Below are 26,709 nucleotides of genomic sequence, written 5' to 3' on the forward strand. Positions count from 1 at the left end.
GTAAAATTGAAGTTTGCCACAACTCACTCTGATTCTTTGGACTGGAAATGGTATCTACATATCGGTTAGTACATGCTTCACTATAGTACACAAATTATGTGTCGCACTCAAACCCACTGAGTGCATAGAAACTTCCATTCCACCAATAAAATGAGGAGACAACTGTCAAAACATTTTAAAACACCTTTTCAAAACTACACATTAAATATCTTGCCTCCCTGACACCCTATTACATCACATGGGCAAGCCAGCAAGAAAATTAGTCATCACCCAGCTTAAAGCTCATGAATCAACACAAAAAATATGTCAGTAATTCATTGAGCCACAGTATGGTTCCAAAGTCACACATAATATTTGCCATGTTTGTCGTTTGGTCATTTAAGGGTTAAATCATAGTAATTAGTAGGGACATTGAATTTTCGCGATGTGCGAAATCTCGAAATGTGAAAAAAAGATGCAATTTTGAACACTCTGCACGTAACTACACCCCCAATGATGAAATATGCATGAGTTTTATTCGCGAAGTATTGCGAAATGTGTGCTTTTCCACGAAATGAACGCTTTTTCGCGAATAACCGTGAAATATCATGAAATTAAGTAGAAAACATGCAAAAACCAGCAATCGAGGTTGTGCGTGCAAACTGTCGATTTGTAGCGAAACATTTGCCTAAAGTTTCCTACCACTTGCAGCTGAAGAACGTTTTATCTTCGATCACATCAGGAAGATGCTGCAAATTGGGATTTCCCATGCACATAATCTCAGTTCGAAAACTTCGCTCACTGTCAAGCTGAATTACTTTCTTCCCCCGAATGTCTACTCAACTTCCAATTTCATTGAACTTGCTAGATTTCTTTGCCCCTGCATTATGGCCTCTAAATACTAAGCCTTGTCTAGCAAGAAAAGTAAACTATCCTTGCCACACCCAATCGCCGCTACTGGCAATTACAGTTGAAATCTAAGTACTTGTGTATGTGTACAGTATATAAAAATGAAGTAGTTTATCAATTTATAGCTTTTTTTGTATGTTGTTTCCTCTTATGATGAATAAGTGTGTGCCAATTTTTTTTCCACCGCTGGTATATACCGCTGATCTAACATTTTATTTACCGCTCTCCTCAGTTTTTATTTACCATAAATTTGTCTCCCTAGTAATTACAGTGCTGCATCGAGGCCTTTTCGCTTCATCGTCTATTAGTTTGCACAGATGACGGACGCTAGGTGGCTTATGGAATGGACAGTTTCTTCGCTCGACCGAATAACGCTCAAACATTCAAGCGATTGGTATACGCCCAGTAGTTCACGTGTAACCGCAATTCGTCTGTATGGATCGTGAAGTGAAAGACGCAGTGAAATTGAAACTGAAGTGAACATAGTCATCATCTCCATGTTAAAATGTAATTTAGTCTATCTTACCAATACATAGCAATATATGAAAATGAATAGATGACTATGGGCTGAAACTACCAGGATGAATTTTTACACATACTATACTTGCACGATTATTGTCGCAATGAAATTATATTTGATATTCTATATATTCGAGCATATCACGTTCGAGCGTGGGAGATTCGATCGAGTATTTTCGAGCGAAAGTGGTCCAATGCAGTAGTGATAGTAACAAAGCCAATAAAGATTCATCCTTTTCGGTTCTATTCGCCATGAAAGTGGCTCAAATATGAGAATTAGATTCCAAGAAATAGCGATCCAAATGAATCTGATTGTTTTCCACACTGGCAGTGATACAGAGTCTGAAAGAAGTGGTGATGGCTTACATTAAATCATACATGCTGTTTGCATGGTTATTAATTTAGATAAAAATAATATTTTTGTCCATGTTCAAAATTAACTTCAACAACACAGTCGGCTCCCGTGGCAGAGTGGTTAGCACATCATGCTACGATGCCAGGGGTCCTGGGTTCGAATCCCAGCCTGGGCATGAATGTTTGAGAATGCCCATTCATCAATTTCATCATGTCACCACTCATCATCATCTTCGCAAATTAGCCAAAAGTGGCATAATTAAAAAAAAACACTTTAAGGATGGACAACTACCAACATACACATTTGCTTTTCACTCTTATATATGTAATTTTTCATGGCTAAAAAGCTATTTTTAACATGGAAAAGATGTGTACCACACTTCCTGGCTCATTTTATGCTGAGAGTTTCTAAATTAATATGGTGGAAGGGGTAAAAATAGTGTGTTACATTCATCAGACTGATATATTCTCTTCCACTCAACACTTACCCGAACTCATAAAATATGGTATTCGAAATCGTCCAGAAAGAACTCTGTCTCGGAGTGACTGGAGTGTTGATCCATCAAAAGGAAGGGCTCCACACACTAAGACATAAAGCACCACACCCAAACTCTGCAAATAAATAAATAAATAAAAAAAAATAGAATAAGGAAAAGCGACTTTTCATATAGTTATCATTACATTAACTTCTATGGGACGTAGCTTTGTGTGCATGAAACACTTCTGCGGACGGAATCTTTTCAAAAAATTGTAGCTCGAGAACTAATTGTCGTAGAGATGAAATTGGTTTTATTTCCTTTCTTAAAGACAGGGCTATTAGTGGAGTTAAAATTTATACATTGTGACTCCCAATAATTAGTGTTAAAGGAAAAAGATGCAAATTGAATTTTTTTAAAAAAATTCCCCTGTGGCCCACCCCAACAGGCTGAAGAGAATGAAAAATGTAGTATGTAGCAGTGGTATATTTCTACAAACATGTAAAGTTTAATTGAAAACAGACTGATAATTCTTGGCTAAAAATAATAACAACAATGCATAAGAGCAGCAGGGTTGCCCAACTTTGAAAAAAAAAAACTGAAATTACAGCTTTGAGAAATTTTGCATAAATTTGAAAAAATGTGAACTTGGGCCTCTGCCCCTGTGTCCCCCCTGGCCCCTTAATTGTTGCATGTTGCTTGAAGTGTTGCCTTTTACTCATTATTACACGCAAAATAATAAATTTAAAATAAAATGCAGTATTTTAGGAGTTATTTTTATAAATCTATCCCATAATTTCTGGGGGACTTTTTCAATCTTCCCTTGTTAATAATAGTAGCAATGGATACGTGATATGGTGGATATAAATAACATGTTTTGATATGTGCTTTTCTCAAGTTTCTGAAGTGCTTCAACTGCTTTGAATCTACACTTTCATTGCATATTTTCAAAAATGAATACGGTACATTTGTGACTCCACTTCTCAAATTTCCTATGAGTGGGTTTTTCTTTGCACATCTAATCATGACATTTTACATCAAGAAGGTAAATCGATTTTCCACAACTGGAAAGTAAATAAATTAAATAACAAAACAAAGTAATCAATCACTTACCCATATGTCTATTTCAGGTCCTGTATACTTCTTCCCTTCAAACACTTCTGGTGCAGCATAAGGTGGAGAACCACACCAAGTAGCCAACTGTTCACCAGGGACATAGAAATTACTAAACCCAAAGTCTGCTATTTTGATGTTCATGTTACAATCCATCAGGAGATTCTCTGCCTGCAGAACAATAAAGTGTGCATATGCAATACAATTCTTAACATTCTCATTTAAGGAAATCTAAATCTAAAGTAGAGAGTGACCACAACTAAAAGAAGCCTTTGTGCATCTTATCCTCCATGCCGTCAGCTTCACCCATGGTGAAGCCTCCTCCACACGACATGCATTTCTGCGCAATTTCCTTTGCCTGTATACAGTTTAAAGCGTGATCAGAACCACCATGTAAATAATATTTTAACTCATATTATCTCACAGAGACACATTATTATAATTCAGTGAATGAAAAAAATTGCAGTGGAAGAAAACACAGCTCCCTTTCGAATATGGGTCAATCCATATGAAGTGGTCCAACACTTGTTGCCTGATCATTTTAGAGAATAATAAAAAAAAATCTATGTATATGATTTTATTTATATATGTATACACAGTTCAAAACTGAAAACATTCCATTTTTATCAAGATTGGTTTCGAAATGGTAGCATTGTTTCAATCAGGGAACATGGTGAATTTTTGTTTGGAGACCTTTATGTAACTATCATTACCTGAAACGGTAAAGCCTAGATGGCTGAAACAAGGATCAGTGTAATCAGCACATTTTGGAGTACAATTCATGTTATTATAGTAATTTATGTTAATCTCTTTCATGATGCAAATTAGTCTACTTTTCACAACATCCTTATCAAAGGAAGAGGTTAATTCTCAGGATGCGAGCTTTCTTTGCAAGAAGCACATTTATTAGTACTATTACTGTATCAAATATAGAATTCCAGAAATGGTGCCTTTTCTTTTTAGAGATTTATCGGTCATTATACTTTCTCATTTTGAGCAGGCCTCCCGATGGCACAATGGTAGCGTTGTTGCCTTGTAATCAACAGGTCCCGGGTTCGATACCCGGTGGAGACACAAGTGGTTCGGATCCCACTTTAAACTGTAGGTCCAGTCCCGATTAGCCTTACTGTGCATAAAGTGGACTTAAAACAACAAATCAATCAATCAATTAATCATTTTGAGCATATTTCGATCCTAATATCTCTGATCTTGGTAAAGTGCTAAAAATCCAATTTTTTGCTACAATGAAGACCACTAGGATAGTGAGCTCCAGTAAAAATTTAGACATTGAGACTGAACAGAGGGTGGAGACACAAGAGATAACCCAAGGAAAATAACGTTAAAATATTTGCTATTTTATACAATAAAAATATGACTAAATTGTAGGTAAATACTATTTTGATATTTGTTTAAGTTTATTTTTAAGTTGACTTTATGAAGAAAAAGGCTAATCGGGACTGGACTTAACAGTTTAAAGTGCGATCAGAACCACTATGTACCTCCACCGGGTATCAAACCTGGTGGAGGTACATACTAAATAAGATCTTATCTCATATTTTCTCACAATATATTACATTATCATGTACTGAACAAGCTGTTCTTCCATTTAAACAGCAGTTTTCATATGTGCCAAAATGATATGGTAATATGAAAGTAAATCAATTTACTTTTATATTAAGATGATACAGTTGTTAAATTGATTATTAAATTATTCTTAATTCAGTTATTATTATTATGATTACAGTTATAAATCCCATGAATCTAGAATGCTCTATGTATTTTCATACCTCCAATCAAGCACCTGTGGTTTGGAAAGAAAGTTAAAAGTTAAGGGTAGTGTGTACAGTTTATGGTTAAAAAAAATTACAATGTATCATGCACCAGCAAAACACCAGTGCTGCCACTTGATGTCAAACACCGATTCTACAAAAGCAGAAGTTACTTGAACTTTAGGTACCACTTTTTGAGAATATGATACTTTAGTTTGGAATATTCTTTAAAAATCTAAAATTTCCTGAAAAATGAATTTAAGAAAAAATTGGCTTGCCTTCGTAAGTCCCCTACTTAGCTCATGGTGACAAATTTTGTGCCTAAAAGTAATTGTTAGCAGTTGATAACCTTCCATCTGCTAATGGTTAATGAGGAGCTAATCAAGTCAAAAAAGTTATATGGGGTAGAATATCCATACTCTCGATATTTTTATCTATATTAACAAGGATCTTAGTGTAAATCTAAAATGGAGAATTATTACATTACAGAAATCAGCACAATATATTTTTCTCATTCATCAATATGTGCTAATTACAATATCCAGTAAACAAACATTCATACACTAAGGCATACGATTTTTAAATAATTATATTTCATATGGTATGAATTAGGGATGTGCCGAAGTTGATTCCAGATTTATGAAAATCGGCAGAAACTGACAAATCAGCATCGGCAAAAATCCAATATTTAAACCAGTACAGATAATACTAGTTTTTTACCTTCTAATAAGTTTTATATTTTAATTTTCTAACATTTATTGAAAATTAGGTTATGATTCTTCATCATTGTAAAGTTTTTGTAATAAAATAATTGCAAACTCTCATTCAGAAGATCAACCTACCTCAAAATCAGAAATAGAACAGTACATTTGCTGAACTGACTATTCCGTGTGGCAGGATCCACTGTTGTATTGGAAATTCAAAAATGAGTATCCAAACCTGAAGGGTATACCTGCTGCATCAGTATTCAGTGTTGCTGAACAGATTTACAATAAGAGAAGAAGTAGGTTACTCCCAGAAGTGCTTTAAAAACTCGTATTTCTGAAGTTTAATCTGACAGTATTAAATTTACAACATTAAGAACAGGAATTCATTTTGCATTTCAAAGAACTGATTGGGTACTAATGCTAAATCTCTTGAGAATCTATGTTTGTTCTTAAAGGTTCACATAACCAATTTTTGTGGATGCAAATGTACATTTGCATCTTTTGAGAATATATATGTATATACATATGATATGCAATAGAAATGTACATAGCAGATTTATTCTTGTCATGCTGAAAATAACATCCCATTTCTGTTGAATAATCTTATGTATCAGAATCGGTTAAATATCGGTATCGGTTCCAAAAACTATTGGTAAATTTTCAGTATGAATGCATGAATTATTACTATAATAAAAATTTGTTCAAAGTACCTTGAGGTCACGATGTACAATCCTCCGATTATGACAATACTCAACTGCAGAAAGCATCTGCCAGAATTTTCTTCTTGCTGCACTCTCTGCCATGCGACCATGTCTTGCAATGTAATCTACAGGAAGGTAAAATAGGTATTTTTAAATCAAGAATTAATTAAGTCCAGGCAGTAATAAATCATAAAAAACATCTTTTACCTGTGCTGTAGAGAACTATTTTACACTGCATAAATGCCTACATTTATTTCATACTCTCTTGACCATCACGAATTTCCTAAAAAAAATATTTATTTGGCAGAAATTTATGAAAAATTTAGAGAATGTCATTAAAAAAAAAGTTTTTTTCTAATTTCTCACATTGCTCCTAAATTCATTATTGTTATTCCCATGTGTTCTATTGGTTGCATGTATGCTGCATGATATCAAGTCAAGGTGTCTGTCTGCAATCCCCTGAATTTTCCAGGTTTTTCCAGTCATTAGGCCAATTCAAGTATTTACACAGGTGGAAATACATTTTAGCTAAACACCACACTGGGGGCTGGTTTTGCAATGTGCAATTAAAGTCCAGGTTGGGAGATAACTAGGGGTTACTGCAATTTTGATTTTCTCAATGTTCGGTTAGCTCCTCAACTGGAGGTTGGCAGAGAACTTGATCCGAGCTTTATCCGGTGGTCAGCAAGGTTAACTGGTAGTTGCAAACAAACATGGCTGCCTCATCAGAAAATTCATCTCCACCAGACAATTTCTCAGTCAGATTGAGCACAAAAATAATTTAATAAAAGGTTTCAATGAGGTACAAATAAACTTGCCTGCCTTGGCAGAGGTCAATTAATTGTGCATATTAACAGGTAAAAACAAAGTACAATTGTCAACAGACTGATTCCTGAACTCATACTGGAGACCTCTATTCTATCGTGAAGCAAGCCTGCGATGTAGTAAGTTCATGTAGTTGATAAAGGCACTAGCTTGGAGTGCATGTCCCATTTTATGTGAGAGTTTGAATCCTGCTCCTGACTACCTTTTATCATTCATTTACCACAATTTTGCCATTGATTCTGTTGGTATATAGAAACAACACATAAAGTCAAGAGATGATTCTATGATTAGCCTATGTGCAGGAAAAATGCTGGATTAGCTTAAAATAAGCACTAAGTTGCTTATTTACATTTCTCATCCTCTGTGGCTTTGACAGGACATTATTAGCAAATGTTTACTCTTCCAGAAATTTGATAAGCTAGGTTCCACACTCCTGCAACAGATTGACGAAAGTACCAAATACATCTTGAAATAGTTAACCAACCTTTATGTAACATCCTAATGTTAATTCTCATTATTCCACAAACCAATCGCCAAATAAACCAGTTGAAACCTTGACCTAATCTTATTTATTTGCACCTTACCGCGTAGTATATTGCTAGGTCTACCTTTTGTTTTTATTTCTTGATATTTGGTAACAAATGATAATCAGCACAACGTGAAGCGCTAACAATTGAAAATTCCGGCACCATACTGCACGTACGTAATTTGAAAAGCATTAAGGCTCTATTATTTTCATCATATTTCAGGATGAAATAGATGAAAATCGCAGTACTTCACGTAACGCTATATTTTCTCATCACATTTGCGAAAAATGGATGAGAAGCCCAAAGCAGCCTCCACCACGTATCACAATGTTAAAACTGTGATGGGATCGAACCAAGGACCATTAGATTGAGTTGGGTGGTGTAGTTATTCATCATTCATCTTTCAGATGGTTATCACTTGCTTGGCCTAAATGTGATATATGCAAGAGGTTACATTTAAAGGAATGGCGATAGAATTAACTTCAGTTAGATATGGGTTTTGTACTCTTCATGACTGAACCAATATGGATATTGGTAAGAAGAGGATAATACTTGCCTCACAAATAGATGAAGGTTATTTCCACACTTGTCCTCTCAATTGTCACTTGTCCAACCTTCCTGTCAGAATTCAATCTGTTCACGTCCCATTGTCCAATAATCGCTTCCCACTTCCCTTCTCTCTCTATCACAATCCGCAGTCCTTATTCTCTCTTGTATTCTCGCCAACTGCCAACTGTCCACCGTATTCCAATGCTCATTCCATACCCGTATCTGAAGTCACTCACCTAACGTTTGCCTGATTGTTTATTCCACATTCCTTTCTCTGCTTCCTGCTATTTTAAGAATAACATAAGACTTATAACTTCTTACCCAATACCTTGAGTACGATATGAAAAGCTATGTGTACAATGTTCTGTTAGTCTGTGACCAATTTTTTTTTTTTAGCTTTCAATAATCTGTGTATCTTGTTTTCTTCCGCAACAGCGTAAGCAACTGATACGCATATTATGTAATGATTCTGTCATTCTGTTCTACATGTGTGTGAATAAAATGCACTTCTTGTCGGAAGTTGAACTTTCATTGCATCATTTATCCAAATTGACTAATATAACAATATAACTTCTCACTTTGTTATCCTTCCGAGAATTTCTTTGATATGCCTTATACTTACCACAATTTCGTTTAAAATGACCTGGTAATTTACAAAAGTAACACACACCTTTGTTCTTTGAAGAAATTGTTATTAGTGCCACTTCTGGTTTATCACTGCAAGTGCCTTGCACTTCTTTTCTTGGTTTATATTCGTCTATTAGCTTACCTTTAACAAGTTCAAGTGTCAAATCTTCTTCAGGTCGAGTGTCTAGTGCTGTAACCAAGGTTTGATAGGTGTCTGGTAGACTGCACAGCAACATTGCAACCACTAAATGTTCTGCTAAAACTTCGCCTAAACCAGTACGTTGATCCACACGATTTAGCATCAAGTTGATATGTTTTCCCATATCACCTTATAACCGATGTGCCAATTACAATTTCCAATTTCCATCGGTCTTTCTACGCGTCCACCCCCAAGATCTCAATTTTCTGCTCTCTGAGAGAAGACAGATGTCTCAAGGAACCAGCGTTCTTTCCCATGAAGCCCTGCATATATCACCGCCCCTACTCCAAGGTGAAGGAAACAGTGTGTCCGGCAATAAACTCCCATATCTGTCCCGTCCAAATTCGGCTCAAGTCAAGATAGATCCAAGCTGAGAAGGAGCTAATCACCTGGAACTTCAGGCATTTAAAATTTAAAACCCCAAGAAGACTTTCTCCCTTGTTTTGAACAAAGATCCTCTGTTCTCCTGAGATTTTGCAGGTGGCCAGGCTCGAAATCGAGACAATTGCTCTACACATGGCAGCCTCCACGAGACGCATAAATTCCAAGATCACCGCCAGCTCGTCGAGCTCAGGGACAGCTCAGTGACAAGAGTGATTAGTGCAGAATCTTGAACTTCAACCCCGCCAGAACATTTCTCTTCGTATCTCCTCGCTTCAGTGGGATTTTGGCAGCCAAGGAAGGCATAACTTTAATGAAGTGTCCCAGTTGCGAGCAATAAAATTTGAGTTGTGAGCATTAAAATTAATTAGAACAAAATACTTTTCTTCCTCGAGATCGGCTCTCGAACAAGGTGCTATTGTGTTTTTATGTTAAGCGATTCTCACCCTTATCACCCCCGTGTGTAACGATTCTCGCCCCTACATGCAGAAGTGACCATGTGTGGGCGGAGCTAAAAGTTCAACGACCAATAGAGTGAAGGACAATTCTTCCGAGAACGAAAAGAAAAGACGAAGTAAGGACTTAGAAAAGACAGTTCGATATACGCAAGTGGAGATAGACAGTTCGATAGACACATTTCGATTACACAGTTCGATATAGACCTTCGATTTAGCAGTTCGGTATTCACTTTTAAGAGAGACAGTTTTAGAACATTGATACACAGTTAAAAACTTTCAGCACCTTTGTAGGTCAGAGAGAAACTGTTTTATCTTCTCTGGACCATGTTTAGATTTCTAGCTTTGTGATTTTTCAGACTTAAACTTTAACTGATTAGGTAATGGTGCTGGAGTATAACGTTTTACGGGTAGCGTCAACCATCAGCGGTCTGCGCTGCTAACTTGTTCTGACCCGGTGCATCATGGGTCCGCGAGTGTTTTGTCTTGCGTAGGTGAGCGACCAGAGTTTGTAAGTATTTCTACAGTGATGTATTAAAATATTATATTGTAACATGTTTCAGTGTTCTGATTTCTGATTTTTCAATTTTTGATTCCTACATGTAAAAACAACATTTGGCTTGTAAACGAAGACCGATGAACAAGGAACTTCATCGTCCTTTTCCATCGGCCGAACTTTTTTGGACCGTAGACACAACGCATAGTACCGTGTCTAATTCTAATTCTAGTGGTACATTTTAATTTCTCCTTACGTGAAAGAACATCCATGCCTTAAATAACGTAACGTAGGTTCGAAACCCCACAAACGCCCCCTACTTAAATTTTAATTATTCATTATAAATGGCGCCCGAACAGGGACTTGTTTACAAGCCAAACTTAATGTACCATTTCTAAAATTCTAAAATTGTTCTAAATATTCTAAATTTGCACTAAATTTTAAAAGAAATCAGGACACTACAATAGTAGTTGCATGCCTCGCGAGTGAACTAACTTCCGAGTAGCATAACTTAATAAAGTGGAAACAACGAGTTGACAATATTATTGAAATGCACATATGTAAAAAGTGAAAGTACAAGTAAAGGGGAACTATGGAGCTAAAAGCTAATTTTGAGGGCGAGATAACTTAATCGCTACCATGAAAATGAAGTATGATAAGTTAATAGACGACCATGCATTAAGAATTTCTAGTGCTGTTTTATAATGCCAGGGGGAAGAGATATGTTAATCTCATAACTAAGAAAACTATAATTGAAAAATGGCAGCATCAATGGAGGGACTCAAGGACTCCCTGAATGAAGCTTTAAAAGCAATATGGCAATTATGTGGAAAAATGGATTCAATTAATGAAAAACTAGATTGAAGTTTGCATGAGAGTAATGAAAAGTTAATTAAAGAAAATGAAGAAGGGGGAGACAAAATAGATGCACTCTTAGAGAGTTATGATGATGAATTAATCGTTAGTGAGGTACAGCAGGCAGAAGTTAGGCCTAATGATGATAATGCTATTATTAAGGATTTTAATAGAGCTGAGAAGCATAAGTTTGCTATTAGTAATAGAGTAACTTTTGAGCTAGGAGTGAGGGGGGATATGACCCACTTTAAGAAGATTATTGCTGATGAATTAAGGCTAATTGAGTATGGTGAAATAGGATGGATGTACCGTAATGGGAAAGTTAGGAGTAGGCTGCGTAGCTTTGAAAGTTGGAGGATTAATGAGAGAAGGGGAATAAGGGGGAAAGTAGAGAGTAATGGCAAGAATAATGCATCTACATTAATGAAAGCTCAAGGTAGCAAGTACATAAATAAAGTAATGGAACCCCTCTTTAATTTGCCTGCCAGCAAGGAACTGGTCAAGGGCAGTAAATGGTCCGAAGCTAGCATTAACCTAACCAGCAATGAAAGTATGTCACTACTCATGAAACTTAACTGTAGCCAAGACACTAAAGCATATCTTTTTAGCATTCTAGTAGATGAAGTTAACGTAGCATTGAGCAACACCCGTACGGCTCAGCGTAATGTCAGAGGTAAAGGACGGCACGACGTTTCCGCCTCGTTCCGTAACCATGTAGGCCAGACAACACCCAACATGCATAAAATATTTCAAGTATGGAAGGGTAACAGAAAAAAGAAGAGAGGTAAAGTACACAAATGTACCAGAAGGTAAGAGGCCAGATTTTTATGATGACTGTGCAATGTACACACTTATTACACCAATATGAGTGTAAATAATGAACAACTTCTTCCAGAATAAATTTTTTTTGTAACTTCGTAGCTGCGGAACAGCAGAAACACCCCATACTTCTTACCAACATACAGTTTTTGAGTTGTTTACAAAACGAAAGCTAAATTAGATCAGAAATTAGCTGTATTTTACAAAATTTTTGCAAAATGGCATAGCAGCCACTATGATTATCATTTTTTGAACGAATAGAAGCGTTGCAGACCAAAATCATTTGTACCAGTAGTTCTTAGAGCTTACCATGACAATTTAGGACATTTTGGGGTAGATAAAATGATGAGAAGGATTTTAAAACTGTATAATTGGAGAAATATGAGGAAAGATGTCTGTACATGGCTAATAATAATACAACGGGTGAAAGGAACAAAAGAAATACCAGGATAAATGCACAATTGTCCCAAAGGCAAAATGTCTCTGTAGGTAACTTAATCTTTTTGAAAACACACTTTCTTAGTAGCTTATTGGATGCCATAACCAGGAAATACTGCAATACCTTCTCCGGTCCTTATTACTGCTACCAGGAGGAGAGAGTTGATGTGTTCACGCTGTTGGACTGCTGTACCGGCCAGATGGTAACCAATCAGCATGTGGAAAACATGAAGCTGTGGCACTGTACGGAAGGTAAAAGGACATTGTACCTCAGGATGTTGAAGGGTAAGAGACCAGATCTTTTCCCACAGGATGTTAATGACGCACATGTTACATAACACACATACTTTAAAAGGGAAGTCCTCTTAAAGGACTGGAGGCTGGGAGACTCTTTTACACTTGATTCTCAGGATGGCGTAAATAGAATCTTGTTCTTTATTTCTCCTTCAACCTAAAAATTGGTTCTTAAAAACAATATTTGGCTTATCTTTCATTTTCCAAACTTAAAAGCGTTACGCTGTTAAATAAAGCACTTAAAATGAATTTTTAGCATAAAAGCTACAATTTTTGTAACAAATTTTTACATTTAGATCTTAATAATAGCAATTAAACTATAAATTACTTAAATATAATGAGTTAAGCTCGTATTGCTTCATAAAATTGAACTACTGTGACATAGAAATCCAAATTTTGTCTGAACAAGTACTTTTGCGGAGAACTTGAATTTTAAATCAGCCATAAAATGCTTAATTACAGTTGGATCTTTATGAAAACTAATTACTGGAGTCATAAATAGACTACCCTTGAAGGAAATTACAAAAAATCAACCAGGACTTGCATAATTTTATTTTTAAATATCCAGTTTTTATACGAAGGTGTCGTATCGGAGGCTCGTAAACCAAGAAACCTCGAATTTATGTGAAAATTTTACTTTTATTTCATGATATCTACTTCAAACTTGTTTAATTATTTAATATACGTGTTCAAGAAGTTTTGCAACCAACTACCATTTAAAGTTAGTGAAAATCAGTGTTGCCAGCTAATTTTTTTAGAAAATTTTCGACGTTCCGAGGAATTATTTCCCGAAATCACCTTTCTTCGATGTACTGATTAAACCAGCATACCTGTGACTTGTGTAATCATAAAGTATCATAGTTACTAAGTAACAATTCATTATAAATGGTTTTGCAACCATCAACTTGAATATTTTTCTCAGCATGCGTGCTTACCTGAACATGCTGAATGCGACGGATGACCTGATGATAAATAAGAAATTAAAATGAAAAGGGAGACCAACTTCTTCATTTTATATATCTCCCTAGGGTTAATTTCTTGTTATAGAGAACCTCAAAGATCAAAATTTCTAATCTCAAAGGAGACTAGAACCCAAAATTTATTTTTGCCACCATTTTGGAATACTTTTGGTATACCCCGGGTAACTTGAAAGATTTTTTTTGGTGTGGAAGTTAAGGAGTTAGGAAGAGGAAGACTGGAGCACACCGCGTGTCACCTTTCCTCCCAACAGCGTGAGCTAAACATGATTTAAATATGGATTTGACTTAATCATTGCGGAATTCGACAGTTTTCATGCGCGGAGCATATTTTATTTCACACTTTGCCTTCTTTAGGCTTTAAGGGATTTTTTTTTATCAACATATCATCTTGCTGTCGGATTCAAAGGGGGGGACTCTTTTATATATACATGCGGGTTGGGTTTGGACGTGTTCGGTTCCTGGATTCTATCAGCCACGTGACAGGTCGACATTTGGCTGCTAGAAGTTAGGGCCTAACTACGTAGTCCTCATAAAATTGCCCTGTGTGGCTAAAACATTGCAACAATTGCTTAAGAATAAGTAAGGCAACAATTACACTCGACCAAAAAGCAAAAATTTGTACACATGCGTACACTTGTAATATAAATGTATTTTAATCTTTTGATTTGTGTTTTATGATGTAACTAACGGAAGGTGGTGTTAAGTCATCTGTTTGTAATAATCTCATGCATTTGCTCATATTAACTTCTTTATTATATTTAAACAATAATATCCTCTATTATTTTGATGTGTTTAAATTTTATGCCTTTTATCATTTTTGTAATACATTTTTTTGTAAACTTGTGTAATCAGGTGCAACTCTATAAATGCACACACGTGACTCAGTAAGTCACCTTATCATTTTATTAATGTCTAGTTAGTGAGGAAACTTATAATCTTGTTTGTTAAGGATAATTAGCACAGTCATAGTGCCATGTAATCTTTTATTTACTTAGAAGAAGTAGTTGCGTTTTATTTTTTATTTTTTTTCATTTGTTTGTCAATATTTACAGGAAAATATTAATATCAATTGATTATTGTTTGATCTATTTCTATGTTTTATCTAAAGGTGTATTTTGATTTATTATAGTTAATATTTGATAGGCTAGACACACCAGACCAACCAAGGCATGGAACGGCCAGTGATGTATGATGAAGAAAATAAGTTGGGTCTGTGTAGTAAAATAAGGATTATGTTTTTATAATAACTAGTTTCATGCACCATTTAGCTTTGATCAGGAGAAGATGGAGGCTAGATCCCCATAATGATTATTCACTGTTTGTTTTTATGTTGATAAGGAGAATATTTAAATTTTGCATCCTAAGTGGCTCAAGTTGCATAATTTTACTTAATGTGAGGTATAAGACACAGAATAAATACATCTACCACATACACTTGCCAACAACACATAACAAGGATGGTATTGTTATAAGGGTTGTGTTAATTTTAATTTGCCCAAGGAGGCCTATGCTTTACATAGCATAAAGAATGTGCCTATGATGCACACATAATTCCTGCCATAGAGCAAAAGATTTGCCCATAGTGGCCATTATAGTTTTAGGTACGCACATGTAAGGGGCTGAATGCCCGTGCGGTAAATACTGCCTAACCTAGGAAGTGTGTTAGTGAAATAGACTTGTGTTGGTAAAGCCTTGAGCCCAGTAATCGAATATGAAGTAAGCTAAAACGATGAGATAAAGTTGAAGAGAAGGGTGCATGAAAGAAAAATAAAAAAAAAATAAAGGGAATTTTCTTATTTTAATATGTATATCGATAACTTTTTCAATTTTTAATTTCAAAACTAGCCAACAAATTTTTATATAATATCTTATTAAATCATGTATTGATTTTCATAATTATACTATCTATGTAGAAGCTACAAAATTTTTGTGTAATTTTCATTGCTCGTAAGAATGTAATCAAGAGACATAGTGGTCAAGTGCACGACGACAAGGAACTTAAAGTGGTAAAGAGACTTGAAGTTGTGACATGAGAAGAAAGTGCATGAAGAATAATTAAAACTTTCAATTAAGCATATTCTAATGCCTTTGAACTTCGCAGAATAAGGTACTACAAACAATAAGATAGAAGGAGAAGCAGCACCAAGGAGTCCCCGGACACATTTCTACAGCCGATACGAGAGCTCCAGCCAGGCATACCAGATGGCAGAAGAAGAGGCCAGGATGAGCTACTATTCCAAGATGACTAGGCAGTGAGGGCGGCACACCATTATCACCAACCGTATTCCTGAGCCACTCAACACCAGAGTTAGCAGTTGGAAGAGGGAAGAAGATGCCATGGACACCAAATGAAGCAGCGAGGGCACCACTCACTTGCCCAGGGCCAATCCAGGAAGGAGGAGAAGCCGCACCAGAGAGCTACGGCAATGGGAAGAGGAAAGGGACAGGCAGACTTGCCAATAAGAGGCAGATGTGACCCAAACACTTAAGTCTATGGGTGCTAGGGTTACATTCTGACCTAATTTAACATCGTGAGGCAAGACACATCAGAAGTCCTGCAGGAGCTAACACAACAGCTAGCAGAAAAATTTGCTTCACTACATTTCAGCAAATTTTATTCGGGAGCAGGGGGATGTATAACCGATGTGCCAATTACAATTTCCAATTTCCATCGGTCTTTCTACGCGTCCACCCCCAAGATCTCAATTTTCTGCTCTCTGAGAGAAGACAGATGTCTCAAGGAACCAGCGTTCTTTCCCATGAAGCCCTGCATATATCACCGCCCCTACTCCAAGGTGAAGGAAACAGTGTGTCCGGCAATAAACTCCCATATCTGTCCCGTCCAAATTCGGCTCAAGTCAAGATAGATCCAAGCTGAGAAGGAGCTAATCACCTGGAACTTCAGGCATTTAAAATTTAAAACCCCAAGAAGACTTTCTCCCTTGTTTTGAACAAAGATCCTCTGTTCTCCTGAGATTTTGCAGGTGGCCAGGCTCGAAATCGAGACAATTGCTCTACACATGGCAGCCTCCACGAGACGCATAAATTCCAAGATCACCGCCAGCTCGTCGAGCTCAGGGACAGCTCAGTGACAAGAGTGATTAGTGCAGAATCTTGAACTTCAACCCCGCCAGAACATTTCTCTTCGTATCTCCTCGCTTCAGTGGGATTTTGGCAGCCAAGGAAGGCATAACTTTAATGAAGTGTCCCAGTTGCGAGCAATAAAATTTGAGTTGTGAGCATTAAAATTAATTAGAACAAAATACTTTTCTTCCTCGAGATCGGCTCTCGAACAAGGTGCTATTGTGTTTTTATGTTAAGCGATTCTCACCCTTATCACCCCCGTGTGTAACGATTCTCGCCCCTACATGCAGAAGTGACCATGTGTGGGCGGAGCTAAAAGTTCAACGACCAATAGAGTGAAGGACAATTCTTCCGAGAACGAAAAGAAAAGACGAAGTAAGGACTTAGAAAACACAGTTCGATATACGCAAGTGGAGATAGACAGTTCGATAGACACACTTCGATTACACAGTTCGATACAGACCTTCGATTTAGCAGTTCGGTATTCACTTTTAAGAGAGACAGTTTTAGAACATTGATACACAGTTAAAAACTTTCAGCACCTTTGTAGGTCAGAGAGAAACTGTTTTATCTTCTCTGGACCATGTTTAGATTTCTAGCTTTGTGATTTTTCAGACTTAAACTTTAACTGATTAGGTAATGGTGCTCGAGTATAACGTTTTACGGGTAGCGTCAACCATCAGCGGTCTGCGCTGCTAACTTGTTCTGACCCGGTGCATCATGGGTCCGCGAGTGTTTTGTCTTGCGTAGGTGAGCGACCAGAGTTTGTAAGTATTTCTACAGTGATGTATTAAAATATTATATTGTAACATGTTTCAGTGTTCTGATTTCTGATTTTTCAATTTTTGATTCCTACATGTAAAAACAACATTTGGCTTGTACACGAAGACCGATGAACAAGGAACTTCATTGTCCTTTTCCATCGGCCGAACTTTTTTGGACCGTAGACACGACGCATAGTACCGTGTCTAATTCTAATTCTAGTGGTACATTTTAATTTCTCCTTACGTGAAAGAACATCCATGCCTTAAATAACGTAACGTGGGTTCGAAACCCCCAAACGCCCCCTACTTAAATTTTAATTATTCATTATAACCTCCTTCATACTGTTGCATTGAACATAGCTTCAGTGGAAACACTTTGTTGGTCAGCGACGATTTTTCATGATACTTCTTCAAAGCTTCCCAGCAACTTTTAGCTAATTCAAGTCGAGGCAGGTGCACGAATTGATTATCTTCTAGTAACAAACCAATCGTTGCTTTAGCTTTTCCATCCTCCTTAATACATTCAATGTCTGGTTCCGTGGGTTTCTCACTATTCACGACATCCCATAAATCTTCCTTTATTTATAGCAGTTCAACCTTGTACTTCCAAGTTTGGAAGTTGCTATTACTGAACTTTGAAATCGCAAACTTCATAGTGTTCGCCATTTCCAAGTAGATTCGTAATCCACTACACACCTTACGTGTGCTTTCCAAAATGAAATCTGAACTTCACACACATTATATCCATGACTGGGCCCATAACCTATTGTTATATTGGTCAATTTGAATAAATCACACAATGAAAGTTCAACTTTCAACAAAAAGTGCCTTTAACCTTTTGGTGTCCAAGGCCATTTTCACATGATGCCCAAGCCGATTTTGAGCAAAATGCAGAGTTTCAATTAAATGAGTGTAGATCGGAGGCTAATTGCTATAGAGAGATGAGTGATATACCGTTGTACGCGGAATGAACCAGAGATTCAGACTATATAAAATTTAAGCAAATTTGGTGTATATGTGATGGGGGAGGGGGCTAACTCTCAAAATTCCAAAATTTCGGAAAAAACCCTCCCCTCAAGAAAAAAGTACATGACAGTGTCGACATGCACATGGAAATGATCGCTGACATGTAAGGAACACAAAAATATTTGTATTATTATCATATGACCAATGTAACTTGAGTTGTACCCCCAAAAGGAATGGTCGGCACACTACTGATTCAAGCTTCAAAATGCAGCGGTACCTTGAAATGACTTTAGCTTGGAGACTATTTGCCCTGGAGATATGAACGATATACCGTTGTACGCAGAATGAATCACAGATTCAGACGATATATAATTTATGCACATTCGGCGTATATATGGAGGGGGAATGGGGGGAAATCCCCTGAAAATACTTTTTTTTTAAAATGCGGGTTTCCCCCCGCCCCCCTGAAAAAAAGGATATGAAAAGTTCAAAATGCACATAGAAATTATCGCTGGCATGTAAGAAACAGAAAAATATTTGCATCGTTGTACACCACTGTCTCAAGCTTCGGAATTGAGCGAAATGCAGAGTTACATTGAATTGACTACAGCTCAGAAAGTAAATGCCCTAGAGATATGAAAGATATACCATTGTACGCAGAATGAATCACAGATTCAGACGATATATAATTTATGCACATTTGGCGTACATATGGAGGGGAAAGGGGGGAAATCCCCTCAAAAATACTTTTCTTTTAAAAAAATGGTGTTTCCCCCCCGCCCCCCCCCCGAAAAAATGTCAAAATGCATAAAATGCAAAATTTATGCAAATTTGGCGTATATATGGAGGGGGAAGGGAGAAAACCCCCAAAAATTATTTTAAAAAATTGTCACTTCACCCAAAAAATGTCCTCGCACTTGGGCACAAAACGACACCTACGCACAACATTCACGGACGAAAAGCTAGAACGCAATGAAAAATGAGCGGCGATTCTTGCACCTGCTTGAAATTCTATTTTTAGACAATGCAGGGTAACCCCTGTTGCAACTTGTGGACACTTGTGCTAAAAAAACATAGGTTTCCTTCAGCGTGCTTCGAAATTCCATATTCAGAATGCAGATTCAACAACCAGTCTTCCCCCTCCCCCACCCCCTGCTTGCGGCCTCACGGAAAACTTTCATTTTGACATCGGATACTGATAAACAAGCTTCCTTCGAATGCAGTTAACAGGAGGGAGTGAAAAGCATTGCTTTAGAACAACAAAGCCGGCCTTCCTTTGTCAGCAAAAATTTGACCTTGAAAAGAGAGGCAAAAGAGAAGTCCCTTTTCCCGCCTTTTTCCCTCCATTTTCATGAAGACCAAAAAAATGCAAAAAAAAAACATTTCTGTTAAATACATGTGTTAGGAACAATATAAAAAAAATCGAAATTCTAGCCAAAAATAGAAAAGTTATAACATAAAAACTATGACTTTGACACAGCATCTCGATCGAGACACTTGGTACCGGGAGGGTTACATTTGGGTATCTCGATCGAGACGCTTGGGTCCCAAAAGGTTAATTCATACACATGTAGGAAAACGACAGAATCATTACATATTATGTGTATCAATTGCATATGCTGGTGTGGAAGAAAACAGATACACAGACTATTCAAAGCTAAAAAAAAACCTTGCCTGGTTGCAGACTAACAAGACATTGTACACATAGTGTTTCATCTCTTGACTTTACGTGTTGTTGCTATATGCCAACAATTCTATGTTTTAGTTTTATGCAATCCTAAAATGTGAATTAAAATTGTAGCTTTATAAAATTATTGTCGGGTAGAGATAATGTTTGCCCACAAACAATGAATGCTCAACAAAAATATTTAATTTCTCTGTGGTGTTACATTCTCTCGAGTAAGAAACGTGCAAAATTTTAACATAAAAAAGGTAAAGTTCTCCCCTGTGCTTAGCACCATGCCATGAAGGTGTATAGGGGGTGTGGGAGTAACGCCCCACACTTTCTTGATCCGGTCGTGAGTGGGGGTGATGTGATCAGCATCATGCCCTTGACCGCCTTTAACCCCCAGGGTTTCCCCCAGGTACCCATGTTATTTGACACTGGGTGGGTGCCGTTGCCGCTTCCAACGTTAGAAAAGTTCCCAGATTTGAACCAGCTGGGGATCGAACCCGGGACCTTTAGCATGGTAGTCAGACGCGTTACCGATTGAGCCACCGTCTTTCATAATTGCATAGTTTATATTTGATGTTTTCTCTTTTGTTTTGTAAGAAAGCATAAATATTTGTCCTACATAATATCATTTTGTGTTTTGTGAAATCAACCTACTTTAGGGAAAAAGCCAAATGTGTAAGTAACTACTTTCTCCTTGCATGAATTTCTTTGTAGAAACACATAATACATGTGTGTTAGTTTTTGCATTTACATAAAAAATTATGAATTTCAAGAACCTCATGTGCCTTATTGTAGTTCTACCTATTCACACCAGGCAAAATTTGATTTAAATTGAGACATCTAGATGTATTATTTCTCTTGTAGTCTACAGTTGTTACAAGCATAAAAACACAGTGTTTTGTTGTGATGTTTTAGGAGAACACATGCCCTTCATCAGACATTAATTTTTAAATATGATTAAAGATACAGTTCCGCTTCTTCTACAAGGAAGTATCTACTCTTGTGCTCCATAACAGCATTTGACATGTGTGGAATTGACCCTTATTAAAAGAAAGTCAAATCTGTAGTGCTTGCTTTCGTTAAATATATTTCATAATCATTGTTCCAATTCTTTCCAATGCAAAAACCTGCTTCCGAGAGTGGCCTGTGCAGTTCTACATTTAAACACTAGGTTGTGTACCAATCAATATGGTTTGAAACTACACTAAGAGATGGCACATTGATTAATTCCCTATATTTCCATGCTTCAGCATCGCCAACACACTATTTTGAAATGTGAACTTAGGATTGGCTAATCCGGTGCTGATTAAGATTGGCAATTATCTCCAACCGGCAGATAGTTAACAGAAAGATTACCGTAACTGGACATTAAAAAACTGGCCCTGAGGGTAAAAACATGGTGAAGCACAAGGATCCTTGCTCATCGACATGGAGACTGGTACGGTCATAAAAATGTCAGGATATAATGAATGAACCAGCTGTCACACAAGCACCTCGCTCACCATTGCACAAGCTTCTCCCGCTCAAACTGCTCTACAATTCTTTCAGTTGAACGGTAATAGTGGCCCTGTTACATTATTATTGCAATTTCCGTTTCCAGCGATACTGGTAGTGAAGATTGGCTTGTCATTAGTTTTGAATATTTGTCTAATTTTGTGTGAATACACTTTAAAGAAAACATTAAAATATGCAGAAAGGAAGTCTTGGAGCCCCATCCTCGTCCTCTGCATTTGCATAAATTCGACACTGTTCCTCAAGATGGCTAAAACTAAAAGTAAATTTGCATAAGAGTAAAATGTGATTGCCCGACTTTTCCCTTCCACCCACTTGTTCACGTAAAAATATGTAGCACAATATATTGCATGTGGTGCAAGAGAATCAAATAATAATAGTGATTGACTGATTTGGTTTATATTACTTCGCTTTTCTGCCACCTTCGGCTAATCGCAAAGATAAAGTCGACTGATGATACGACACTCACAAAGAACATCCATGCCCTTGCTGGCATTCAAACCCAGGATCCCTGGCATTGTGGTACTCTGCGTTAACCACTCCGCCATGGAGGTTGAAACATATAAACACATAAAAATCTAAGAGATAAAATAATTATTGGATGGAATTAACAATGGGTCTATAAATACATAGCATTGCTAATACGAGTAGCATTGGAATTATATTTATTATTAATATTTTACTCTTAATTTAAATATTTCATTTGGTGTAAGGCTTGTTGTGTAAATAAATAAAACTAGTATTCTACCTGAGAATACTACAAGTTGATTTAAAGGCATTAGATGTACATTCTTCTGTGGCACATACTATGGGTCTTGTACTAATGGTGCCATGATGGTGGTGATTACGAGAGTAATGTAGACATCCTTGGCAGACCGGTTAGCATGCTTTACGATGTCAGTGCTCCCGGGTTCGAATTCCAGCCTGGGCATGGGTATTCTTTGTGATTGTCCCTTCATCAACTGCATCTAATCATCGCTCAACCTCTTCGTCGCAATTAGCCAAAGTGGCAGAAAAAAGACGTCAAATATAGAAATACAGTTCAAATGATCAATTAGGAATATTGTTGGGATATATCAGTTTCTATGAATCTTTCTATACTCGTAAAAAGAGGACACTTAAACATTTTCTTTGCCGATCTATGGAAATACATGCTTCAATTTTTTTTTTACAAAGATGTTAATTAATTTACTGCAATTTATTACACACCGCAGGTTTATCTCTATTTACCGTGACCAATTGAGGTTTCATTTCATTCATATTAAAACATTTTCAGTACCTACTTATTATGTCACAGTAGCACGTGAAAAGGAAAGGAAAGAGGGTTGCTTTGAGGGAGAGGAAAGGGGTGGGGGTTAACCTTGGGTTGGCCAATCACTGAGCCTTCCACTGTGAACAAGCAACCCAAGATCTAACCGTGTCTGTTCTTGGGAACCCTTGTCATGAGCGGGGCTCCACTATGTTTTCCCCCATTTAACTTCATGGTTTTGAATTACCGGAAACTTGTCCCTGTGAGTTTCTGGAGATGTGCGATGTGCTTCACTGTGTTCGTACCCTAAGGCTGGAGATGAACTCCAACTGTTAGTCCTAACCAAAATTTTGACCAGATATTGAAAAACCACCCCTTAGAATCCCACATCACCAACTTAAAAGTAATAACAAGAAGAAAGGAAAACTGGACAGAAATTGACTGTTGGATAGGGCATCAGGGGGTGAGATTTTACATAATACTTGCCACATACTAACTTATGGTTAACAAATATTTTTCTAAATATATTAAAAATCACAATTACAGCATAAATATACATAATTTACTAATATATGTATTAATTCTAATATCAACCAAACACAATCCAAAAATTGCAACAAGAAAGTGGTAAATACTATTAATCAATTACTGAAGTAGATTTCTACTTAAGAATAGTTCAAAAGATGATCCCTTTTCCTAGGATATTTAGTATCCAAGGAGGCTGCGGTGGCTCAGTCGGTAACGTGTCTGACTACCATGCTCAAGATCCCGGGTTCGATCCCCGGCCGGTTCAAATCCGGGAACTTTTCTAAGGTTGAAAGCGGCCCCGGTGCCCACCCAGCATCGAATAACATGGGTACCTGGGAGAAATCCTGGGGGGTAAAGGTGGTCAGGGGCATGATGCTGATCACATCACCCCTAACAACGACCGGATCAAGAAAGTGTGGGGCGTTACTCCCACACACCCTATACGCCTTCATGGTGTGGTGCTATGCACATGGGAACACTTTAACTTTATTTTTCTTTAGTATCCAATTTCTACTGTAACGACCGGTAATACTCAGTATAAAAACTGAAGAATAGTTTCTCCACTACAAAAATAAGCTTTCTTGATTGTCCCTTTTTCTTTTCTTTTAGAGCACTAACTACCATGAAAATGTTGATTTTTGCAGGAACATAGTAAACTTTCCTGACATTTCCACGAGTTTCCCAGAAAAGTAAATTCCCTGACTTTCCCAGGATTTTCAGGTTTTCTAGACTGGTAGACAATGCATCCTCGAAGGTCCATTATTGACATCAACTTTTTCTTGTACACAGTATCCTTCAACAAGCTCCAAATAAAGAAATCACATGGGGTAATATTCAGGGAATGGGTTGGCCATTCAAATGAATTGCTCCATCCAATCCAACACCCAGGTAAATGCTGGTATCAGCACGCTATAACCATTGGTCATTTCTGCAAAGTAGTATGGTGCCATCAATCTGTCAATCAATATGCCACACCAGATGTTAATGTTCAGGCTGTTTCCCCCATTCATGGATCACATGGGGATTTTCTGTTCCCCAGATTTTACAATTATGCTTATTAATAGAGACCAGGTTTTAAAGGGAAAATTTTTACTCTAAAAAGAACCAAGAAAGGGAAAATTATAGCCAAAAAAGGGAAATTATTGCTCTTCACCAAACATATTATTTTAAATGAAAGAACAATATATACCATTCATGTATAAAAAGGGATACAATTAATTTTGTATGAAGTAAAGTAAAAAATGCAAGATATTTAATGTATTACTTTTTGTATATGAATGGTATATATTGTATTTTCAGTTAAAATAATATTTTTAGTGGAGTCCAAAAATAAACTGTAGTCCTCTTTCATTTTTAAGGTAAAGTACAATGAATAACCTTACCATCTGTTTGATGAAATATTCCTTAAAACAGCTTATCACATTCCATAGCTTGCTGCCATTTGTATCTGGCTTTGCCATTTCATTGACACTCAATACGGTTGTCACTGTCATGCAGTAAAGTTAAAACTATTCTAAAAAAAAATAACAATAAAAGTCTAAATCTAGCAGATAAGTACACTTTCAACTCAACAGGCATGCTGCTTACAATGCATTTGTTACTGTTTAAGCCCAGATTGCATTGTTGCAACAATTGCTGCAACATACTCCTAACACTCATGGAGGAAGGTAAGGTAGAAGGCGCTTGTTCTTTCTTTCCTCTAAGATGCATCAAATGGACAATTGTTGAATGTTTTGTTCAGGGAAAATACAGTCACACAAAATATTTGATATCTTGTCAATAAAGGGACCAAAAAGGAAAATGTTTTTAAAAAAGGGGGAAAAAAGGAAAAAAAAAAGGGAATTTGGGCTGAAAAGAGGAAAAAGGGGAAGTCAAAACCATGCAGTCTTGTTGGTGGAAGATAATTATCAACATTGTTGTTATTTATTCCATGCTGCTGTTGAAAAATAAAAAAAGGAAGTTCCTTTAAAATCCAGTCTATACTTATTAACTTAGCCTGAGAAATGAAAGGTTGCCTCATTGCTAAAAGAGATCCTTCAAAGAAATTCAGCAGCACAAGCCAGCATGTCTGTAGCATATGTTTCTTGACTTCGTCTGTCATTTCACTGAACTTTTTTGCAATGTTGATGGAGGCATTTCAATTTCATGACTAGCAAAATCTATGGACTTGTGACCCATCTGTTCAACTCTTTTACCTGAAATGGAAAGTCTACCACTGCTCATACACTGTTCAACTCTCTAAACCGCTTAGCCCAATGATTGATGTTCCTTCATCATGTCAGTGGTTGTCTGTTGTACACTCTAATGAAATTTCACTGCACCTGAGTTAAGAGATTTTGTCTCTGGAAACCTCAAGACACATGCTGCTTTAACCTGCAGAAATGCTATTTCTGCTTACACTTCAACTAGCACCACCATTTGCCAGAGTTTTGAACTAGTGCAATGTTGGCAGTGTACAAAGAAACTTCTATAGTTACCAACTACTTTTCCCATGGCAGACATTTCCTACATATTGCTGTTTTACTTTTATTACAATCAAGCTGTATACTTCATTTGTGTACACCCTGTAGTACTGTAAAAATTGTCCTTTTATGATACTTTTAATTTACATTTTGTTTGATGACAGAATAAAAGTTTTATGCATAAAAGTAACATGCTTTACCTCATAAAAAAGTAAAATTTCACACCTCATCTTGTTAATATAAGAAAAATGTGAAAGGAATTTTCAAAGCCACCTTGCTTCTTCATCAGGGAAAAAAAAGAAAAAAAGAGAGAGAGAGAGAGATAGGGAGGGAGGGAGGGAGGGAGGGAGAGAGAGAGGGGGGGAGGGAGAGAGAGAGAGAGAGAGGGGGGGTCAAAATGGGTTAAAACAGTTAACAGTTACTTTTATTCTTGATTTTTAACTTATAATCTTGTTTTAACCCATGTGCATATAATCCTGTCCCCTTCATTGATGAAA

The 26,709-nt window shown here is 36.9% G+C and overlaps 1 protein-coding gene across 1 annotated transcript in view; it reads right to left on the reverse strand.

Moving 5' to 3' along the window:
- LOC145978905 (uncharacterized) overlaps nucleotides 1-26,709 on the reverse strand; it is a 107,536-nt gene that overhangs the window by 11,444 nt on the left and 69,383 nt on the right. Inside the window, exons 4-6 of the mRNA XM_083111858.1 lie at nucleotides 6,537-6,652; nucleotides 3,351-3,521; nucleotides 2,250-2,373 (exon numbers count right to left, since the gene is read on the reverse strand). Of these exons, the coding sequence (XP_082967984.1) occupies nucleotides 2,250-2,373; nucleotides 3,351-3,521; nucleotides 6,537-6,652 (411 nt within the window). The remainder of the gene's footprint in view (nucleotides 1-2,249; nucleotides 2,374-3,350; nucleotides 3,522-6,536; nucleotides 6,653-26,709) is intronic.

The sequence above is a fragment of the Lepisma saccharinum genome, chromosome 25 (genome assembly GCF_977018435.1).
Source record: "Lepisma saccharinum chromosome 25, izLepSacc3.1, whole genome shotgun sequence".
In the NCBI taxonomy this organism is placed as follows: domain Eukaryota; kingdom Metazoa; phylum Arthropoda; class Insecta; order Zygentoma; family Lepismatidae; genus Lepisma; species Lepisma saccharinum.